This window comes from Agelaius tricolor, unplaced genomic scaffold (genome assembly GCF_023055355.1).
Source record: "Agelaius tricolor isolate 1412-34295 unplaced genomic scaffold, bAgeTri1.0.p SCAF_25, whole genome shotgun sequence".
In the NCBI taxonomy this organism is placed as follows: Eukaryota; Metazoa; Chordata; class Aves; order Passeriformes; family Icteridae; genus Agelaius; species Agelaius tricolor.
The window spans coordinates 5,063,595-5,086,144 of record NW_027269285.1 but is presented as its reverse complement, the minus strand read 5'-3'; the positions used below and the strand labels follow the sequence as shown (position 1 = coordinate 5,086,144).

Below are 22,550 nucleotides of genomic sequence, written 5' to 3'. Positions count from 1 at the left end.
ACGTGCTATGCACTGGAGGTGATACTTAGAGCAAACACCCTGGAGAGGCTCCAGAAACCTGTATCTGACCGTCTACCTTTCAGTCAGAGATCCACCCTTCCATGTGGGGCATACGCGGTGATTTGTACCCAAATTTCGAGAGAGGGTAACACAAACAGCGCTGTCAGCGTCTGAGGGCAGCACAAACACGGAGAGATGGAGCCGCACTGAGGGAAACGCCACCGGCGGCCGGGCCCGCTGCCCCCCGCTCGCCCACAGCCACGTCCCGGTCACGGCCCCGCCAGAGCCGGGCGGGGGAACGGCGGATCCATCCCTGCCATTGCCGGGCCGCCTCATCCTTCATCCCGCGTTATTCCTCATCCCACCTCAGCCCTCAGACTGCTTCATCCATCCCACCTCAGCCCTCACACTCTTCATCCATCCCGCCTCACCCCTCACACTCTTCATCCATCCCGCCTCAGCCCTCAGGCTGCTTCATCCATCCCGCCTCACCCCTCACACCAACAACATCGCCTCATTCTGCTTTATCCCTCATCCTGCCTCACCCTCACGCCGCTTCATCCCTCGTCCCGCCTCATCCCGCTTTATCTCTCATCTTGCCTCACCCCTCAGACCGCTTCATCCATCCCGCCTCACCCCTCATTTCGCCTCACCCTTCACACCGTCTCATCCCGCTTGATCCCTCACACCGCCCCATTCCCTTTATTCCTCACCCCTCCTCACACCCCTCACACCGCCCCATTCCCTTTATTCCTCACCCCTCCTCACACCCCTCACACCGCCCCATTCCCTTTATTCCTCACCCCTCCTCACACCGCCCCATTTCCTTTATTCCTCACCCCTCCTCACACCCCTCATGCCGCCTCACCCCTCACGCCGCCTCACCCCGCCCCCCGCTCGTTGCCAGGGAGCCGCCGTTGCCATGGGAGGCGGCGGGGCGCATGCGCGCGCCAGCGGGAGTGCCCGGATGCAGCGGGAGGAGGCGCTGCCGCCATATTTGCCCGGAGAGCAGCGAGCTGGTAGCTGCAGAGCCCCCCGGACCCATCGGCTGCCATCCGCCCCGCGCAGTCCCCGCCGCCGCCCCGCCCGTAGGACATGGACGATCGGGAGGACCTCGTCTATCAGGCCAAGTTGGCTGAGCAGGCTGAGCGCTACGATGGTGAGCGCGCGGGCTCGGGAGGCCGTGCACGGCCGAGGGGAGAGGGAGGGAGGGAGGGAGCGGCCACAAAATGGCGGCTGGGCGGGGGAGGGGGGCAGGGGCGGAGGAGGGGGCGCACACAAAATGGCGACGGGGAGCGCCCTGAGGGGCCGCTGGAAGCGGGGATGGGGGGCCCGGGCGAGGGGGTGTCTCGGGCCGGGGCGGGGCCCGGGGCGGGGGGCGGTGGCGGCAGGAGCCGGGAATAAAATGGCGGCCGGGAAGGGCGAGTCCTGGAGGGGGGGGCAGGGGAGCCGCCCCCGCCTCGGGGAGCCCCACAAAGAGACCCCGCTGTCCCTCACGGCGCCGCGAGGTCCGGCCGGGCCCGGCCCCGCGCTCCCCCGGCCGGGCGGAGCGCTGCGAGGGCGGCTCGCCGCAGACAACGCCCATGCCGAGCGCTCGGAGGGGGGGCCCGGCCCTCGGCCCCTCACCGGCCGTGCTCGTGGGGGTCCCCAGGGACGGGGCTGCGCTTCTTTCTCTGCCTCTACCCCCGGCTGGAGATCCTGCTGCCCCTGGCAAAGCCAGAGAGAGCGAGTTCTCACCCTGCAGGGAGCAAGTACATGATTCACTGCCTAAAGAAAACGCATATGCTTTCATTATGTGGTAGGAATTATTACAGGTAGTTTCACTTTCCCAGCGTTTTCTTCTCATCCTTTTTCCCCTTTAAGTTTTTGTGCTATCCCTGATCATTTAATATCTGCGATGATTTAATATCTGGGGGAAAAGGGGTAGAGGGGAGGAACTGGCAACCCTGGGTGGTGTCTCTTGCCCCAAAAATGTCTGTCTTGCAACTGTTCCTTTTAAACATGGTTCCCTTGCATATGATAGAAAGGGCCTTTAATTTTCTCGACTCTTCTGAGACTGTTACTTTGCCCTGAGAGCTGTGATTACTCATTTGAAGTGAAATAAATATATGTAAGTGGAATGTGTGAATGCAGTAACACCTCATTTAGAGAGGTAAGAAGACACTCCAAATATTTTCTGTTCCTAAATTTTTATAGACAACATGACCAAGTTCTCACCAAATGACACGTTTTAACTGAGTTGTGCTTAAAAAACATCTGATGGCAAAAACCATCTGATGGCACCATTGCAGAAAATCTGAAAAATACACATTTTTGGAGAAAAAAAAGAGAAACTAAAAAAAAAAAGAAGGCCTAAATAAAACTCCATTCATTTAGAGTTCTGATGGGAAAATAGCTTAGAATTCATAGTACCACTAAAGGAAAGCAGTAAGGCAGTCTCTGCAATAACTGAAGCACTTGGAGAGAGGAAATGGCCCCAGAAACCAGGTATTGGGGTACCATAATTACCTTGGGCAGAGGAACACATTCATATTCCACAGAATGTGTGTTGAGGAGGGAAGGGTTCTCCACCTGGTATGGATGAGTCAGTGCCACTGAAAGTGTTGGCTTTGGCTCGAGTGGAAACCCAACATCCTGGAGGAATCATCATCCTTGGGAGCTCTTGAGGCATGACTGTCCTTCTGGGGCTTTCTGAAGTCAACAGTAAATCACTTTGTTAGAAGGTAATAGGACTCTCCCCCATGGCACAGATCTGCAATGCAAACTTCCTGTCAACTGATAAAAATTGATTGGGAAGGATTATTGCCTTGGTGCAGCATTTCCCTGGGTGGACTTTTGGTTCTCCCAGTACCATGAATGTTTGCTAAACAAGCTGCCCAGAGCAGAATGTAGCAGACTTGTTGTGCTCTATTGCTTCTGAATGGGCATCAGACTGGTTACAATTTAGGAGGGAGCACTGAAGTTAAGGTTGTCTTGTTTAAATCAGTGCTCTGGGCTTTGGACTTCCAGAGGTTTGAGGAATCAGGTTGGGCCAACATAATTTAAGATGCACCCTCTAATTCTGCCAGCTGCTCTAAATGCATCTTCACTTCCCTCGTGTCCATGGCCTGGAAGAAAATGTACTGTAGATACTGTTTTATCATTTAATTCTCTGTTCCTGTTCAGCTGAAACAATTAAAAATGATTGGCATAATTTGTTCTTGGTAATGTGAAATAATGCAGTTCTACCAAGATCATAGCTGAGACTGCTGAATAATTCTGTGAACAAAGTGATTTGAGAAGCAATATGAGGAAAGAACAAGCTAATCCTAATTTTGCTCCTCAGTTTGATCTTTGGGGTGCACAATTTTAAGACCACAGTTATTAATGGGCACATACAAAATGGGGTGATGGTAAGTACTGGCTACAGATACATTGGAATACAAGTCCCTTGGGTTATTCAAATGTGAGTTTGACAAATCTTTTTGTGTTTAACATTAGAATAAGTGTAAATTTCTGTCCCATCTTTCTCCTGGAGACTGAAGAATGGTGGGTTGCTATTTATGTATGGCTCATGGCATTTATAGCAGCACTTATGGTGGGCATCCAACTGTGGCTTCTTTGGTGTTACTTACCTGACCCACTTAGGGAATTTCTGAAGTCTTGGGAGCTGCATTTGTGAACGGTTGGGAATCCAGTCCTGTGGCTGTACTGTCCTCAGGACGGTGGCCCAGATTAAGAGGACAACTTTCTAGGTACTTTGGCAGTGTAAGTAGCACTTAAACCCTGATCTCCAGAGATATATTAAGAGATTTGGGTGTCTGACTATCTCCACAGATCTGCTTAGGCATGTTATGGCAAATCACAAAATGCCAGGAAGCTTAGTGGCAGTACAGGAAGCTTGGTGAGAAATCTCACTCACTGCTACTCCTTATTGGTAGGATAATATAGAACTAAATGCACTCCTTTTTTGGAGAACAATTGGAGAAAGAGATCTTGTGGAACTCTTTATAGCAAGAGGATGTAGAGGATTCCTGTAGACTGCAGTTGAATATTGAAACCAGTCCCTCTTTGTGGAAGCTGGGATCATCTTTGTGTCAGGTGAGGAACATGCTGTGGCTCAAGGCAGTCTGTGAGCAGATACTTCAGAGTGCATCACTGGGGTGAGGTGAAATAGGTGGGGTTTCCCCTCAGAACCAGAGAACAGGTCAAGGTACAGGTAAGGAAAGCCCAGCCCACCCATGACAGGTCTCCTGCCTGGCTCCTTTGTCTTTAGAAATATGTCTTTATCACAGGCAGGAATGTGTGCAGCAGTGGTTCAGTTCAAGATTTGAACCCTTTTTAGGAAGATCTGTCTCCTAGTAACAGGTCTTCAGCTTAGAGCCTAATGAGGAATCAATAAGTCACAAATTAGAATTCAAGTTGCATATTAATTTTGGTTTGCAGAGGATTGGTCTCTTTCAAACAGATGTCAAGCACACTTCAGCTTTTTGGGTTTCTCTCCCCATTAATGGTGACCACTTACCCTGTGAAAGCTCTTACTGCTGGAGTGATGTGGGGTGTGACTGCTGTCTCTGAGGTAAAAGGCAGAAAAATCTCAGCATATCCCTGAGAATTGTAGGAAACCAAGAGTTAAAATATGGGCAAGACAGTGCTAAAGGAGTAAGACTGTACATTTCTTTAAGTGGGAGTTGTACACACTGGGACATAAATGACTTGTGATTGTGAGCAGTTGTGTGAGAGGGGCCCTTTGTCTGTGATGGCCTTCCTGAATGTCCCGAGGTACCAGGAGCAGACAAAGGAGACAGAATTCTGCAGTTGCATGGTGAGCTCCTCTGCAAGGAGCCCAGAAGCTGAACTGGTTTCCAGTATTAGAGGGTTGCTCAGCAGCAGATCTCAGTAAAGGGAGAGATTTATGATCAGGCCCAGGCTTAAGATGTTTGCTTTCAAACTGAAATGTTTGTTAGAAATAGTGGGGAAATCCTCTTGATTTGGAAAAGTAAATGTCCAGAGCTTGAAGAGATTAGAGGAATGATTTAAAAATGTTCTTGTTGCAAGAAGGACTTGTGGTAGACCATACAATTGATCACACAGAAAATCCCACTGTTGCTAGGATAACTTGGACCTAACCTGTGTTCCTCCATGTGTGTAAAGATCAGGACTGTTTATTGCAGAGTCATCCTGCCAGGTTTGGAAGGGTTTTGACTGCATCAGCTGTTACAAACCTTACACAAGGAATAGGAATATAACCCTCTGCTTTGTCCACAAGTCATCATCAAGCCACTGTGCAGGCTGGATATTATTTGGGGTTTTTTTCCTCCTCTGCTTGTTGGTTGTTTTAACTGGGAATCCACCTGTTAGGTTCTTTTATGTGATAAGGAATGCTTCTCATTTGTACTTGAATTCTGGTCTGACCCTTAGAAGCAGTTCAGTTCTCTAAATAAAAAGCAGGATTAATTTTTTTCCCCTGTGAGTAGTTGTCTGAGCTGGTGACCGGAATGAGGCAGTTGAGAGGTCAGAGGGGTGTTGAGCTGGCAGGAGGGAATCAATAGGGATGGGTTCAGCCATCTCTGGATGCCAAACACAGATTCCCTAAGAGAACAGAAAAACCTCCTGCAGGCAGTGTCGTGGTGTGTTCAGAGGAGTTCCTGATGGATGGGAGGAGGAGCTGAGCCTCCACTTGGTTGAGTTTGGAGCATCAGTGTAGTGAGGAGGGTGGTGCCCACTGATGCTGGTCTGTAGCTGTGGGAAGTGCAGCCTGTGGCATTAATCTGCATTAATCTGCACACTTACATTCATCTCTTACTGCAGAAAACCCACTGGCCTCTATTTCTTCAGTTCTTCTCGTGTTTGTTCCGAGGAGTTTGCTGCTACTAAGTTAGTACTTTTATTTGCTCCTGTTTCTGTGTGTCCCTCAGAAATGGCAGCCTGCTTCCAGCCCAGATCCCTTGTGACTCCACTGGTGGCTTTCTCTCTTCTCAACACTTGAGTCTCATATTCATGCCCTGTTTCCTGTCTTTCAGCCAAGTGTTTATCCATGTGAGGGCTTTCCTTCCTATCCCATGGCACTTGAGTTCCTTAAAGAACCTTGGGTGAGGGACCTTGTTAAATGCCTTTGGGAAATCCAGGTAGCCCATTCCAGTTGTGTCCTTGTCCACGTGGTTCACTGGTTCAAAGCATTCCAGTAAATTTGTGAGGCATGATGGAAGGCCACACTCTACAGTATAATGATTATGCATATACCCCCTTATTCCAGGGTTTTTTAAAGAGTAATTCCCATTAACTTGACCCCTAGTGAGTATTAGGTTCATGGTGTTGTAGGTCCCCCTGAGTGTCTGCTGGAACCCTTCTGAAATGACCAGTGTAAACCCCTTTGTGTTGGCATCTGGTAAAGCCCAGACTGGAGGTTATGCACAACAGTTTAGGGTCAGACACTTGAAGTTCCTGTGACTTGTTCCTGATCATCTTTTGTTCATGGCAGGAATGAACAAGTACAAGGCTAACACTTGTACTGACTCTTTGAGTACTGGTTATGGTGTGTGATCACCTGTGGTGGACACAAGGGAAGATTTGTTTTTTCTCCTGTGTCCTCCACCTCCTCCCAGCTCACAGGATGCTCACTTGCAGCTTTTTGCTCCCAAAATGCTGAAGTAGGTACTGGGCAGCAGCTTGGAAGCTCAGAGATCCTGGTTTGCTTTATTGCCCTTAGATAAGGGCAGTAGAAAAGATTAAACTTCCCCATGACTCTTTAGCTTAGAGTAAGGCTTATTCTTTGTCTTTCACTTTAAACCCCAATCCCAAGCCTTGCACCTTGCTGTTCACAAACCTTTTGTAGGTGGCCACCTCTGTCCCAGCCCTTTGTGCTGTCCAGGCTTTGGAGGTGACTCAGCAGGGTTTGCAGTGGGGAGCCAGCATTTTAATCATGGTAGTAGAATATAGGAACCTGAAAAATGACCTGGCCATCATGACAGTTCTGTAGTATCTTAGGCAGTGGTTTGGAGTCAGCTTTTCCATAAAAATACACAGACCTGATCAGGCAGTGTCTCTGTGGTGTTTCTTAACCAGCAGCAGGTGCTCGGGGAAGGATCTAAATCTAGGACGAGCATGTCATTCTCCAGAATATTCCCCTCTCCTTCCACAATTTACATTTTGGGGATCTCCTGCTCTGCTGCTGGCATGAGCTGACAGTAGCATAAGAAGTGACAGCCACAATCACCTGAGAGGCTGGAACTGAACCACTTCAGTGCAGTCTGTGTCTCTGAATGTGCATAACACTGCTTTTTCCATAATGCACTGCAAGGGTCTCTGGATTTTGTATGCAGTGAGTTGTCATTCCTGCAGTAATCCTTGGTAATGAAATGTAATCTCAGACTTGTAGTTTGTCTTGAATAGTCTCTGACTGAGCTTTCCACCTCCTTGTGGAAACTGCCAGATAGGTAAAACTGCGCTTAAAATAAAAAATAATTTGCTCTGGTGCCGGTGCAGGTTATTTTTGTTTTCTGTTGGAGGAGATACAGATAGGCTGTCCCCTTGCTTTTGTACTGCCTGTGTTCTTAAGATTTTTCATCAGGCTTAAATTTTCAGGGCTGGATTATGGCTTTACCATGGAAGACCCAGGTATGTGCATAATATTTTGTCTTGTTGAAATATCAGCCCAGATTTTTGTACTTTTAAGTAAAATTGGGCTCTTTACTAAACTAGAAACCATTTTACCCAACAGCTTTGTGGGTAGACTGATAAAGACTGATAAATGTTCTCTCTTTGGGTGGGACAGTTGTTTATGGGTGGGATTCTCATCTGTGGTTGTGTGGTTACCTAGTGACAAAATGAAGATTCCGTGGAGGAGACCTTTCAGTTCCTGTTGTAGGTGTTGGGAGGTTGTACCCAGTGTGAGGGTGCTGAAGCTCAGGGCTTTGTGCCTCACAGCAAATGGAGGAACCTGAGGTGCTCCCCATCCCCCAGCATCCTGTTCCCAGGGCTGTCAGTGTCAGGGAGTCTGTTGAACTTACTGACAACTCAGTCATAAAATGTTGGGGTGATAAGGGCTGTTTACTGATAAGGAGTAGTTGGGAGCCTGTTTTCCTTTGGCTCCCTCGTTCTGTGGCTCTGCAGGAGGGTGGGTAATGACCTCCTTTGCCACCAGACTGAAACACTGACACAGGAGCTCCTTCTAGAGCAGGGCTTTGGCTTTGGACCAGCTATTGCTCAGCTAAATTGGCTTTAACCTCTGTTTCAAGAGCTTGTAGATCTTCAGACTGGTAATAGATGGATAAAGTCCTGCAGAAGCCAAGCAATTTATTGAATTGGTAATGATGTGTTTGAATGTACACTGAAAACAGCTCCTCATTTACAGGGAACAGCAAGCCTTGTGTATAGTTTTTTATTTCACATTCTCACACTACACAAATGTGCTTTTAGGGAAAAGGTTGTGAAGGAAACCTGTAGAACAGGTGATAAAATGTGCCCTTTTTGGCCCAGTTGTTGTAGTTTCCTGACACAGGGCAGATCTTGGAAGCTGTTGCTGTCCATGTTCCTTAACCTCCACACTTGTGCACTCATTATTCAAAGTATATCATTGTTATATGGGATAAGTGGGAATAGATTTCTGTTGTCTTCATGAAGAGGCAGGTTTCTATGAAAGCATTGTGTACATCCAGGAGTATCACTGCAGGGCTGTGTATTTAATCCCAGTGGATAGAGCACAATTATAGAAACCCTTTAAAGAAAAAGCAGCATCTTCTGTAACCCCTGGGTTGCTTCTCTGAAGGCAGTAAATATTAGGATTAAAAACAAGACCTGCATTTTTTGCTGGAGCTTGACAAAGATACCCAGGTCATGAAGACTGCCAGTCTCAATTCCTGATTGTCATTTTTGTCCCCAAGAACTGTCAGACATCTTAATCTGAGCATAGCTCTGTTGTTTACTAAGCTTCAAAATATGAGATGACTTAATTTGCATAATTTTAAAAATTCCCAGCTTTTAAGATTCTTTGTATGAATGGGATGGTGGGGTCATCCTTCAGAGAAGAAATCACAGTACTTGCTTTATTTAAGTAGCAAATTGTAGCTGTATTATATTGCCTGTAGCCTAACTGGCATCAATTACTTATGTTTATGTTAATATTAATTGTGTGAACATGGAGTGTTCTAGGGCAGCTCTCAGATTCTTCTCACCATTTTGCAATTGCAGGGTGGTGTTTTCAACAAATTTTATCAAACCCTTGGTGGATTTTTTTTGTTACTTTCTGTGATTTGGAGAAGCAAAATCTGCTGATAAAAGCAGAGTCACCATGAAGTGTTGTCCTCCACATATGGAGACCTGTTGGAGACTGATAACACTGTTATCAGCCTACACTCTCCATTGCTGCAGTGGCTTATGCCTGTTCAGGTGGTGATTTTGACATCTGAGGGCAAAAAATGAAAGTTAAGCTTCATTTGTATATTTAACAGTGTTCTTCTAATGTGTCTTGAGCAATCTCAGTGTGGGTAGGTAATGAAGAGGTTCCAGACTTCCTTAAGTGGTTCAGTCTTTGCTTCCATTGGAGTGTAGGAAAGCTGGTTTTGGTTTTGGTATTGATTGTTTTAACCTCAGGTTTAGAAATACTTTTCAACAGGCTTAAAATACAAATATATATTAATTCATATTTTTTGTGTTACTTTTCAGTGTGAATGGGTACATGTGGTTGCTGTGGGTACACTCAAGATGACTTTGTTGTTACCACTCCAAGCACCACATTTTTCCTTAGGAGGTTCATCTTGCAGCTTTGACTCACTTTCCTAGTGACAGTACTCATACATCTCTACATATATTCAAATGTGGATTTTCTATTTTTGTTAATTACCACATTACATTGTATTGCAGTTGGAAAATCAGTGGAGCATCCTCTGATTCCTCAAATTTATCCTGTTTGTGCCAAGAGCCAGATCACATTTACTCACCTTTTCTCACTGTTCTCTGCTTTTTCCAGAGCACTCTGGAGAACAAACACTCCTGTAGGATTGTGCTGATAACTGTTATTAATTTCTGTAACCCTTGTGAAATACCAGATGAATATCAGATACTTCCTTTGTGGATGTGCTGATTGATTTGTTTGGAACACTCCAGGGTAAAAGTGAGGAGTAGCTGGATTAAAGGGGAGGGAGTCTAATTAATTTCCCAAGTTCTCATTAATGTACAGCTTGTACTGAATGATTTGAAAGGTGCTTCAGGTGTGAGAATAATTGCCTGACCTTTTCCTCCTAGAAATGGTTGAATCAATGAAGAAGGTGGCTGGAATGGATGTGGAGTTGACAGTGGAAGAAAGAAACCTGCTTTCTGTTGCATATAAAAATGTGATTGGAGCCAGGAGAGCTTCCTGGAGAATAATCAGCAGCATTGAACAGAAAGAAGAAAACAAAGGTGGAGAAGACAAATTAAAAATGATTCGGGAATATCGGCAAATGGTAAGATGGAGTTGGTGTTACAGCAAAATGCCATTTCTGTAGTTCTGGTGCCCTTGCCATCAAGTGCCCTGCTGTTCCAGATTGCCTGTGCTCTGCTGACCTGGCAGCCTTGGCAGGCTGGAGCCTGTTCCTTGTGTGGAGAATGAATGCCCTGGTGGAGGGGAGAGCTGTGGTGTTGCTGTGTGAACCCTCAGACAGGGAGGGCTCTTCCCTCAGGGCACCAGCAGCTCTGCCAAGCGTTTGAGCTGCACTGGCACTTCCCTGCTTGCTCAGGTGGGAGGCTCCACCTGCTCAGGAGGCCTCATTCCTTCCTCCAACCTCACTGACCCCAAGCAACTTCTTTTTAAAATTAACCCTGTTAGAGGAGGTGCTTGGCTGTTGAACTTCCACTTCCTATAGAAGTTGCTTTGGATCATACAGTGACACTTTCTGGGATTCCAGTTCTCTGTCCTAGAGAGTTCAAACGTTAACACTTGAAATGTCCATGGGGGGAGTTCTTCAGGCTCTCCTTGGCTCCTGTCACTCATGTCCTGGTCATCCCAGCTGTGAAACTTGTGTGTGTAGCAACCTCCAGGGCCTTGCTGTTCCCTCTCCCTGAAGAGAGGGAAAAATTGATCCACATAACTTCATGCTGACTTAGTCAGTGTGTGCAGCTTTACCTAAAATGGAGAACTTGGAGCAAGCTCTGACTTCCATTGGTAAGGGCTGATGAAAGCTCCAGCTCTCAGGGAGCTGTTGTTGCCCCTGCCCTAAATGATGGTTTAGCACAGAGCAGGCAGCCTCCCATACTATTTAAATCCCACACATTTCTGCAGAGACTTCATCTCCATTATTTGAGGACAAGTGCCTTCACATGGTTCACATCTTCACTTCCAGAGAAACACTGGAGTCTGTTCTATCACCTGGCACTGATTCATATACCAGCAATGGAAATGATCCTGGCTTGGAAATCTCCCAGGAATGGTTCTGTCTACTTTCTGTTGACTCACAGGGTTTCTGTTGCTCCATGGAATTGTTAAAGTTGGGAGTTTCTAATTTTATGCTGGCATGCTGATGGGATGAGACTCTGCCAGTTACATACAGTCCCAAATAACCTTTTCTTGATGGGTGTTTCCTAAAAGAACATAGAAAACAAGACAACAGCTGTCCAGTGATTAAATTTGTTTTACATTGTGTGTTTCCAGATTCTTTTGCACAGGGTTTTGTGGGTGGTTATCATCTTCTGCCAAAGATCCTTTGATGATGAAAAGACTTTTCTCCTGGTTTTGAAAGGACTCTAGAAATAGCCTTTATTCTGCATCTCTTTTTGGAAAGGATGTGTGCCATTCTGGATGGACTGGGCTGCAAGCAGTACAGGTTTATAGTGCTTGAGGTGTCTGAAGAGATGGAGAGGCCACCTGAAGTCAGTGTCATGCCAGCAGGGTGCAGAGCTGTGAAATCCTCCGAGGGAGCAGCTTCCAGAGCTGCACAGGAGGAGCAGTGCACTGAACTCACTGGTTCCACACTGGAGGAGGGGTGGCTGTGTCTGCCCAGCTCCACAGGGACTCCTGCAAGAGCTTCCTGAGCATCATCTGTAGCTGAAAGCCAGATCCTCTTAGTGCCTGCTGGGAGCCTTAATATGGGTTGGCATCTGCTCTGAGTGTGTGAGGGGCTTGGCAGGGTGGCCTGGGAGCAGGCAGGAACACGGCCCAGGTTTGGATGCTGCTGCTCACTGTCACTGCTCAGTGGCACTCCTGCCCTGTTGTGCTCAGTGCTTCCCTAAGAAACAGCTTCCAGCAGAATTCTGCTCACTGGGATTCCCTTGGCAACAAATTCTGCCTGTTGGAGCAGCTTCCAGAGTAAGTTCATTGCTGGGAAAACTTTATCAGACTTGAAAGGCTCTGAAGAAGGGAAAAACACCCCAACCAACCAAACCTTCCCCCCCAGCCCCCACGTTGGGGGCCAAAAAGGCCAAGTTTAAAGCACTGAGGAGTTGGAGAGAACCAGCATCTCTAAAAGACACATTTCTCATCTACCAGAAACAGCTGTGACCTTGCTCAGCTGGAGAGTGCTGCTGCAGTAGGAATTGAAGGTTTCTGTAGTGTTTTTTGTGAAAGTAACTCCTTGTTGGGTTGGGTGTATGTCAGTATTGACTGGAATTCAGCTCGTGGCTCACATTGAGGGGTTTGAGGTGGTGGCCAGTGTGACCTGGGGCAGAGCTCCAGGGATGGTGGTGCTGAGTGGGCAGGGCTGGGCTGGCCTTGGCTCAGGTGTGCTCCTGGGCAGTAGTGGGAGATGAAAGACCCCAGACTGTGCCTCCTCCCAAGGCACTTCAGCTGAATGGAGCCAAGCACATCCATAGCCATGAGGAAAATGCCACTTATGTGCTTCCTTTGTCCACAGGCTGCTCTCCTGGCTCCTGTGGCCATTTGGATCCACAAAAGCCCCTGAATTTCTCATCTGGCAGCCTCTCTGATGGGAGCACACTGAGGCTCGTGCTCCTCATCCTGGAGAGGCTGCAGTGGGGTGTGGCTGACACAGTGCAGTCCCTCCCTTGCAGTTTACCCAGATCATTCCACACCATAGCTCAGGGACCTTCCCCTTCCTGCTCTGCAGATGTGGCACAGGAATTTGTGTTTCCAGTGCTCTGACTTGCAGCCTGGGCTCTGTTTGGGGCAGCTGCCAGGCTGTCCTCCATGCCCCCTTCTTAGAGAGTGCTCACTGAGCCACTCTGTCTGGAACTGATCCTTTTTGTACAAGAGCTTTGAGTTCTGTTGTGGGGTTTTTGTTTATTTGTTTTACTCTTAATCACCTTGATTTATATTAAATCTTTTTAAACTAAGCTTGCTCAGGACATTTCCATTGCCCTGGACAGCAGCTGATCTCTGATAACTGTGACTGATCCTTTAAGCAAAGCTGGAAAAGGTCTGTCTGAGATGAAATAGAAGTTTGTACATGTATGGTTATTTAACTAAAGAGGATTAGAAACTGATTTAATTCTTTGCAGTTTTGCTGAAGATCTCTCTGCAAAAGAAGTCATTGAAAAAGAGGATCAAGAGGAAAGAAGTTTGCAGGAACTGACTGCTGGCCAAAGGTTTTATAGCTTTTGTAGCCCAAGAATATATGAAGTAGATAATCTCAAGTGACCATATTTCAGCACCTTTCTTAAGCATTTGTCACGTAATTAAGTACAGCATCTTATTCTTCCTGTGAATGTCAGGGCATTCTGACATTTGTCCATGAAATTTGCTGACAGTTAATTTACCTAAAGGAACTTTTGCAAATCTGTTACTTTGTACAAGTCAGTATGTGTGTGTATGTGGCAGTTTATTATTTATTTTGGAGCTGTAATTTGAACACCTTTTGGGTATAACTGCTGTGCTTACAAACCCAGATAGTTTGGGAGCTCTGTGTGATAAAAGGATTACAAGGCAAGGAAAATGCTTCAAGGAAGAAGGAAAGGAAATGCTTGGGAGGGAGGATAGGAAGGGATGAGTGGGGCTGCTCCTGTGATCCAAGACTTGCACTTCCTGGTAATTTCTTTAATGCATTTGCTTGAAATCTCTCCTTTCTATGAAATCAGCTTGAGCCAGAGTTCTCTTCAGCTGTAGCTGTGGCAGTTGCTGTGAAATGATGGAAAAGCAGCAGTGGATGGGTGACTGTGTGCATTATTGAACCAGCCTCTCCTGCTGGGCTGCCCTGGGGGCTCAGAGCCCTCTGCTCTGGGCAGTGTTGGTGTCACAGGAGGGGTTTCAGCTTTTCTGGGGTGCTCAGTTTCTTTGCTTGCAGGTGTGAAACTCTCTGTGGCAAACCCTGACCTCATAGGCCTTGCTTTGTGTTTAGAACTGGAGAAAATGAAGGTTGATGTGACTGTTGTCAGTTCAGACTCTTCAAATCCAGTATCTGTTTTTAAATAAGGCTTTATATACTGTATTTTTGGCACAGATTTCACTGTCAGTGTTGATGATTTCTGCTTTTTCACTGAGTTGCTGCGCTTTGTGTTTTTCACCTGTTCTGGAGCTTCTCATCTTGTCCCTGACCTTTGTCTGTGTGGCACATCTTGATTCTGTTCTGATACTCCATGATTTTTGTCTTAAGGCTCTATTTTTGGAGCTTTGCCTCCAAGGACTCACCGGAACCTGTTGTGAAGGTGCCATTTAACTCTGGGGTATGATGGAGCTGAGCTGATTCAGGTTAATCACCTTCAAATTGTCCCCTTTGCTGTTGCCACTTCTAGGGCAACCTTCTGGGATCAAAAATGGAAGGAATTGAGTTGTGCAAGCCTTGCAGTAAGGAATTGCACCCTCAGACAAACTTAATGCAATGGTCTAGCAAGATGTCTCCCAAGGAATTCACAGTTCCACTGTTCAGCTCCCCATTTCATCATCCATCAGTCCCTGCCCCTTGTGTGTGCCAGCTGAATGTGCAGAACTGGTTTGCTTAATGCACCTGTGGAGCAGCTGCATTTTATTTATATTTCTTCTGTCTTAACCCTCTTTGAAATGTCATGATGTTACCTGTTTGATATTTGGGTACTTTTGAAAGCTTTTAGGCTTAAGTGCTCACTCCGCCCCCTCTTCTAATTTTTTGTTAAATTTTTATTTTTCTTTACTAGGTTGAGACTGAACTGAAGTTAATCTGTTGTGACATTCTGGATGTACTGGACAAACACCTCATTCCAGCAGCTAACACTGGCGAGTCCAAGGTTTTCTATTACAAAATGTGAGTACCTTTCTTAGGGGACAGGCCTGAAACAGAGACAGAAATCTTAAAATACTCTGTTGTGCAGCTCTTATGTAAGAAACAGCAGTTTTAATTGAATTGCTGATGTAGAAATCACATCCCTGCTTGGGTTTTTTATTTTGCATTAGCTGAACGTTTATGAAGAGAAGAAAAGGTGTGTCCTGTAGTGATGATTTAAAATCCCCTCAGCTCCTGGTGCAGTGTTTTGTAGACAGTAACTGTGTCCTTGGTGTGTGAATATCTGAACACACTTTAATTTAAGCTTTTAATGTAATGGCTGGTGGGCAAACAAGGGTTACTGACTTGCTGCTGTTTCTGTTCTCAGGAAGGGGGACTACCATAGGTATCTGGCTGAGTTTGCCACAGGAAATGACAGGAAGGAGGCTGCAGAGAACAGCTTGGTGGCTTACAAAGCTGCTAGTGACATTGCAATGACAGAACTCCCACCAACACATCCCATCCGCTTAGGACTCGCGCTCAACTTCTCTGTATTCTACTATGAAATTCTTAATTCTCCTGATCGTGCCTGCAGGTGGGTGCTGGCTGCACAGAGGGGATGTGGGGATGCTGTGTGATACCACACGAGCCCAGAGTTACTGCTTGTCCTGCTTTCCTCCTGCTGGTGTGTGCTGTGATTGGTGGCAATTCACTGGGAAGATTTTGACCATTTTTGGAGTCTAGAGCCACCTGTTTGTGTGGGACTAATGGTGTGTGAGAGGCAGAACAGTGATAACCTTGAATTGATCAGCTAATGGCAGTTCAGAGCTTGCCAGGTTAACCCTGTGCATCCCTCAAACTGCCCAAGGTGGGAGGTGATTTAACTTGTCTTGCACAGGCTGGAAGGGGTGGTGGCACTGATTTCTGTCACCTGTGAGCCTGTGCAGAGTGGCAGTGGTTGAAGCAAATACCATTTCTCTTACACTAAGTTTTTAGCAGCACTTAATAAAACCAATATTGAGTAAAAAGTTTCTTAAAGCACAGAGTGACTGGTGTTGAGTGGTGCTTCTGGATTGTGTTCAGCAATATTTGTGACATCTTTGTTGTGTCATTGCAGGTTGGCAAAAGCAGCTTTTGATGATGCTATTGCAGAACTGGATACACTGAGTGAAGAAAGCTATAAGGACTCTACACTTATCATGCAGTTGTTACGTGACAACCTGACACTATGGACTTCAGACATGCAGGGTGATGGTGAGTGATGCTGCTGGGAAGCTCATCCTGACCCAGAGGGTGGCAATGGGGAGCCTTTGGTTACTTGTGTCTCTCCTAATAATGACCCTCCTGTCCTACCTTAACCCTGACCATGTGGCAGGGGTGACACTGGGCTCTTCTGAGCTCTCCCTTGAAGGAAGGAGCTGTGGAATTAGCAACACTTTGTTGTTGGTCCCTCCCCACATGGCAGCTGTGATGACTGTAAAAGCAGTGCCTTTGAATTTATTTCATCTTTTCTTTCTTTCTGCTTGTCATGTTCATCTCTGGCTGTCATTCCAAGCAGATGTGAGCCTCCAGGAGGAAGCACTGCAAATGCTTTAGTGCCCCTTCATTCCAGGTCACTCCATGTTCTCATTGCCAGAGCAAATGCCAGATGTGTCCCCTGGTAGTACCAGAGGGTGGGACATGGATTGCTTCTGTTCACTAGCAAAGGATAACACAAATTTTTGCTTTTGGCACACTGAATGGACTTTTCCAACACTTAAACTTCAACATTCAATACTTAGTACAAATCTACTCATTTGAGGGTTTCTCTCTTGGAGAGACAAATGAAAAGAGCTGACTTCTTTACTTTGAACTTTGAGGGGAAGAAATAAGTCCTGGTAAGATTATTTTGGGTACCTACAAATGCCCAGAGCTTAGAAACAACACTGCTGAACTTTATTAATATGTGAGTGTCTTAAATTTTTGGTGAGCTGTTCCTTGTAGCCACACAGCATTCCTGGGGATACTTCACTGGTGGTGTGTCCATTTGAAAGCAAATGCAGAATCTTTAACTTTTTCCCAGTTTCCTGTTTTGTGTAGGGTGATGGGTTTGTTATGAAGTGTGGTTACTCCATAGCTTCTCACTCTGCTCTTTGGGCTGCTGAGGCTGGGAATGCTCTAAATGTGTGGGGTCTTGGCTCCTGCTTTACTCCACATCCCAGTGTTTAAGGCTCTTGCACCTCCCTTTTCAAGGATTATCTCTGGTGCAGGATGGACCCTGGATGGAGCTGTAGATTTTTCTCTAAACACTGCAGGTGTTGAATGCCTTCCTTGCCATGGGAGAGGAGAAAAGTATTTCAAATTCCCTCAGTTTAGATACAACCTTTACTGTTTTTATTGGGGCCAAATACCCTGGTAGTTTGTGGAAGCCATTTTAGTGCAGTAGCAAGGTTGGATCAGTGTGGGACAGTACCAATGTCTTCCAAAAGTTCCTGAGCTGCCCATAGCTGATGTCTCTCATGGATTTGTAGAAGTTCCACAGGATTATTTACAAGCTCTTTAGATTTTCAAAAAGGAATCAGAGATCTAAATTTCTTGCTCCACAGCATGGAAAATAGATATTTTTGTTCTTCCTGAAGTAGTTCAGGTTGTCCTGGTTACTGGTGCCAGAAAGATAATGATGACAGAATTGAAAATCCTGTAAGACTGCTTAAAATCCTGGTGGAATTCTTCAGATCAGAGAAGTGATTATGTGGAATGTTCAGACACAGGTGCAGAGTTCAGTGTCCTCATCCTTTGCTAACACTCTGAGTGCATTTCCAGAGCTCCATATTCCCAAATGAGCAGAGCCTTTGAGCAATAAATCAATATTGGCACACTGAGCAGTTTCCAGGGGATGGGAGAGGCTGGGAAAGGGCTTGTTCTGTGGCATGGAGCTTGTCCCTGTTTCCATTGCAGCCAGGCAGGGATGTAGAGCCAGGCATGACCCAGCTGCTGCTCTCCCATCCAGTCCCTGTAGCTTTGCCATGCCCAGATGAGTGCTGAGTTTATTTCCACACTTGTAATGTCATCTCCATATGATTCCTGTTCTCCCCTTCTTTCCTGCTCTATAGATTCCTAAAGGAAAGCCCAACTGTTCATTTCCTAAAAACTCTACTTTGTAAGTCTCTCGTTGTGGCTCACTGGAGTTTTCAGTGTCAGTTTTCCTGTCACTAACAGTGCCTGCCTCTGTCCCCCGCTGCTGACAAATGCTTGTGTCCCTGCTGCCACTCCTGTGGCACCTGTCCCCTGCCCAGGGCTGATGTGCTTGACTAGGATCCAGAGTCACTCACATGGTTGGGAATTGAGCTGCAAACCTGGATGGACAGAAGAATATTTGGGCATGGGAAGTACTTGACAGTGGCCTGCTAGAGGAGTATTTGCTCAAGTGTGTTGGTTAGAGCATGCTCAGATCTTCTAGTCTGGGTTACAGCCTCTGCTTTCCTCTCTTCAATAGAATTCTGTCTATAAACTTTATTGGTGTTGAATGTCCTGTGTTCCTAGGCCCCTCTTCCAAAATCCACTTCCTCTTGTACCTGGTGGTAATCCTGAATCTGGACATGCTCTGAGCAAACGTTCTGGTTATCTGCTGGGAGTTACCAGTCTCATTTTATTGCAAATGAAGTTTTTAATTACTAATTTCTGTTTATTGCCCTTAAGAGAGTCCCATCTTATGTGGTTACAGATAATTGTAAGCATTTTTTCAGCCTCCCTTATCAATTAAGTGACTTGTGCATGTGTGATGGCACCAGCTCAGGTACCTGCAACTTACCCAGGTGCAGCAGAATTTTGGTGAAGCCCTGCAGGTGTTGCATGGAGCTCCCTGGGGCAGCTGGAGTGTAACCAAACTGCAGGAGTTCCATGGACAGCCCCACTCCACTGCATGGCACAGCCTGCTGGAACAGAGACATTCATTTCTACAAGATGGTTTTCTTTAATACCCTTAAACCCAGGGGTTCTTGTCAGGTTGGACTCGCAGCAGGGTGTTTTTCACACCTTTGGTAACTCCTGCCATCAGTGTAACTGTAGAAAATTCCCTGAAGTGCTTTGCTGTTTGAGGCTTGAGTGGGCTTGGGCAGGAAAAGAGCTGAGGGTTTGGGGAAGGGATTTCCAGATCAAGGCTGTTGATCCACTGCTGTTGCCGTGGTTTCACCTGAGTGGTGTCAGGTTTCAGGCTGGGTTTGTTTGTCCTCACACGTTCTAATGGCCCGGCTGCAGTTGGGTGGGAGGGTGCAGGTGATTCCGAGGCTTCGTTTCCATGGGAATGCTTCACTCTGGAGCTGGCAGTGTGGAGTGGGAGAGTGAGTGTGTATTGCATGAAAATATTAATCTCTAGGTGCTTGTTCAGCTGTTCTGCAGCTCTCAGTTTGAAATGGTAACGTTTTCCTTCCTTCTTCCCACTTCACAGGTGAAGAACAGAATAAAGAAGCGTTGCAGGATGTGGAAGATGAAAACCAGTGAGACACAAAGGCCAACAAGAGAACCCATCTCTGACCACCCTCCCCCTTCCCCACAAAAACCCTCAGTGTCACTCTGAGAACCACCAAATCTGACTTTTACATTGGGTCTCAGAATTTAGGTTCCTGCCCTGTTGGGTTTCTTTATTTTTATTTTTTTTACACAGTTTAAAAGTTCTTAAAGGCAAGAGTGAATTTCTGTGGATTTTACTGGTGCCAGCTTTTAGGTTCTTTAAGACACTAACAGGACTGCATAAAGGCTCTTTCAGCATTACTGTATTGTCTCTGCCAGCTGTGGTGACATTGCCATCAGACCTGGATGTGACACCTGAAGGCCGTGTAGGGAGAGATTGGTCCTGGCCAGGTAGTGCTCATGTGGTGGCATCTTTCTTTTTTTTATAACTGTTTAAACTGAATTTTATACCAATGTTTCAACTTAATTGGGTGTTTAGCTTGAAGTTGCGAGGTTGCATTTGGGACATTTATTGTAGTGGTTTTACTGTATAAAAACAAAAAGTTTCCAAACTGCTGAAACGTTGCTGAAAATCATGGTGCTGGTAACAGTTCAACAATCCGTGGCTGCTCATTCTTGCCTGTTCTTTACTTTCCCTCCAAGCAGGTTAGCATTGAAGGTGGCATTGATAAGCCTGCATGCGTGTTCAATATTTTTTCTTTTCTCCCTCCCCTCTCCCCATCTCCCTTCGCTCGCTCAACCTCTTTTGTTCAGTATGTGTAACTTGAAGCTAATTTGTACTACTGGATATCTGACTGGAGCCACAGATACAGAATCTGTATTGTTCTTACTGAAACACAGCATGGAATTAACATTAAATAAAACAAACCTAAATTAAAAATGCCAACCATCACTATGAATTTCTTTTAGGATAATAATTTTCCTTTGTTGCTTGTACTAGGAACAGTTGGAGGGGGAGAGAGCAGCAGGAACAGCCTTGTTCTTCAGACAGGAGCTAAGGAAGATGTGATGTGAGTTGTGCTGCTGGGAGCAGCCCTTTTATCCAGTCTTTCCCTATATCAATCCCTGGGACATGGTTGGTGAATGTCTCTCACCTGCTGTTCCAGTTCCATAGATGGAGGGAAGGGACACAGGTTATCTGCTCTGCTGGGCTAAGCTGCTCCTTGGAATGGACACAGAGCTGGGGTCAGCCTCCCCCAAACCATGTAAGGAAACGGCACCAAAGACAAGGGGGGTTGGTTTTTTGTAAAAATTTATTCAGCATAGTCTGGCAGAGGTTATACACCAACATCTGCAGCGTGCCCTGCACACACTGAGCACAGCTGGGGATGGCCTGCAGTGTATCCCACATTCCAGCCAGGAGCAGGCCTGGACAATGGCATCAGGAACCAGAGCAGCAGAGGAGTTGAGGCTGTGAGAGAGGCAGCAGGGGGTGAGAGGCACTCAGGGCTGGCTGTGGCTGCAGCAGCAGGGAGGGGAAGGGTGTCTAAGGCAAGAAGAGCAGGATGCACAGGCTGGGCTGTGGAGCTGTGCCATGGCTGCAGCAGGAATTCCCCAGAGAGCCCTGCACCCTGCAGCTGTTTGGATTAAAGGAAGGTGCTGAGGAGGAGCCTGTGCTGCAGCCAGCACCCACCCCTGTGTCCCTGGAGCTGGGGGCAGCAGCAGTGCCCAGCCCTCCTGCTAAGGCAGCACTGAGGCACTGCTATAAATACTGTGGCAGTCAGAGTGGCAGTTCTGGAGCAAGAGGAAAAGCCATTTTTGCTGAAGGTGCTGCTCTGAGCCTGCGGAGCTGTGTGGGGAAGGGGCAGTGGGGACTCCCAGACAGGGAAGGAAGGGTTGTGGGGGAAGCTCATGTTCATCCCATGGCCAGCCCAGAGCAGTGGTAACCTCTGCAGTTTGTATTACATTGTGTTTGTGTGGATATGAAAAATTCCTATGGTATAAAAATAGAGAGCAAGAAATGGGACAGCTGACTTCAAAAAAAGATAAAAGTCTCTGGCTCCTGATCAGTGAAGTTACATCATGGGTTTTTAAGGTTATACCTTGTAACCATAAACTAAAACCAACAAAAATTCCAAATCTAAAACATAAAATTTCCACATCAACTCCATCTCTCGTAGTGCATCTCATCCTTGGCTAGAAAGTATTTACAGGTTTTACTCATTTACACAATATGGCTTCACTAGATTTGTAACACAAAGCATTAAAACGTCTCCGAGCAAAATTCTTCATAAAACATTCTGAATACAAAGTTTGGCATTTCAGTGATTTGGCTGAGAAAGCAGCAGAGTTATTTGTTTTCTGATTGTGCTTTTTTTGGTGATGACAAGCACAAATTTTGGTCATTTCCATCAGGGCTTAAACTCTTCCTCCAAGCCCAGCTGAAGGTCCCGAGCTGTGGTTGCAGGGATGCTGTGCTGGACCCACCTTCAGTCGGGGAAGGAAGAGAGCAGAAGGCCTTAGTCTGGGACTTTGAGAGTAAGACAAGAGAGCAAGGATGGATTTTGTGGTTGTTCTGAAAGTGCAGGTCTTTGGTAGTAACAGAAAGAGCAAAGCGAGGAGGGAGGGGTTTGCTGGGAGCAAGGTTCAGCCAATTCCGTGGAGGGGAAGGTCCTGGAGCAGGGAATTGTTCATCATCGGGAATTCAACCGAGGAGCCACCTGCAGGAGGAGGACAGGGTTGAAAGTGTCTTCAGAATGCTGCAGAATTTTAATTCCTGAGCAGGCTGAGGCTGCTGTGAGGGGCAGCCCTCTGGTCCTAATGGGAGCTCTCAGCTCTGCTGGAAGGGGGGTCAGTGCAGTCTGCATTTGTGCTGGATTTATTTCTGAATAAGCTGGGCTCTGACAGGGCATAAACCAGCTGTGGGGCTGATCTGACTGCCAGGATCACCACATACAAGCTGAGAAGGGGAGAGGATTTTGTTTGCGTTTTTAAATGTATCTAAAATTTGATTTGCTATGAAGTAAATGAATCTTGGGGGATGGAAATAAAAAGTGAGGACAGGCCCTTGCTGCAGGAGCC

General features: G+C 46.6%; 2 protein-coding genes across 6 annotated transcripts in view; one reads left to right on the top strand and one right to left on the bottom strand.

Annotated features, from left to right (window-relative positions):
* Positions 1 to 956: 956 nt before the first annotated feature.
* YWHAE (tyrosine 3-monooxygenase/tryptophan 5-monooxygenase activation protein epsilon) lies at positions 957 to 20,415 on the top strand. Its single transcript, XM_071447763.1, has 6 exons — positions 957 to 1,159; positions 10,222 to 10,421; positions 15,016 to 15,122; positions 15,469 to 15,675; positions 16,198 to 16,334; positions 19,507 to 20,415. The coding sequence occupies exons 1-6, from the start codon at positions 1,096 to 1,098 to the stop codon at positions 19,557 to 19,559; spliced, it is 768 nt and encodes a 255-aa protein (XP_071303864.1). The 5' UTR covers positions 957 to 1,095; the 3' UTR covers positions 19,560 to 20,415.
* A 348-nt stretch (positions 20,416 to 20,763) lies between these two features.
* MYO1C (myosin IC) overlaps positions 20,764 to 22,550 on the bottom strand; it is a 57,482-nt gene continuing 55,695 nt past the window's right edge. For all 5 annotated transcript variants that reach the window (XM_071447739.1, XM_071447738.1, XM_071447742.1 and 2 more), the window contains one exon: positions 20,764 to 22,189. In XM_071447739.1, coding sequence (XP_071303840.1) covers positions 22,163 to 22,189 — 27 coding nt within the window. In that variant the 3' untranslated portion in view covers positions 20,764 to 22,162. The remainder of the gene's footprint in view (positions 22,190 to 22,550) is intronic.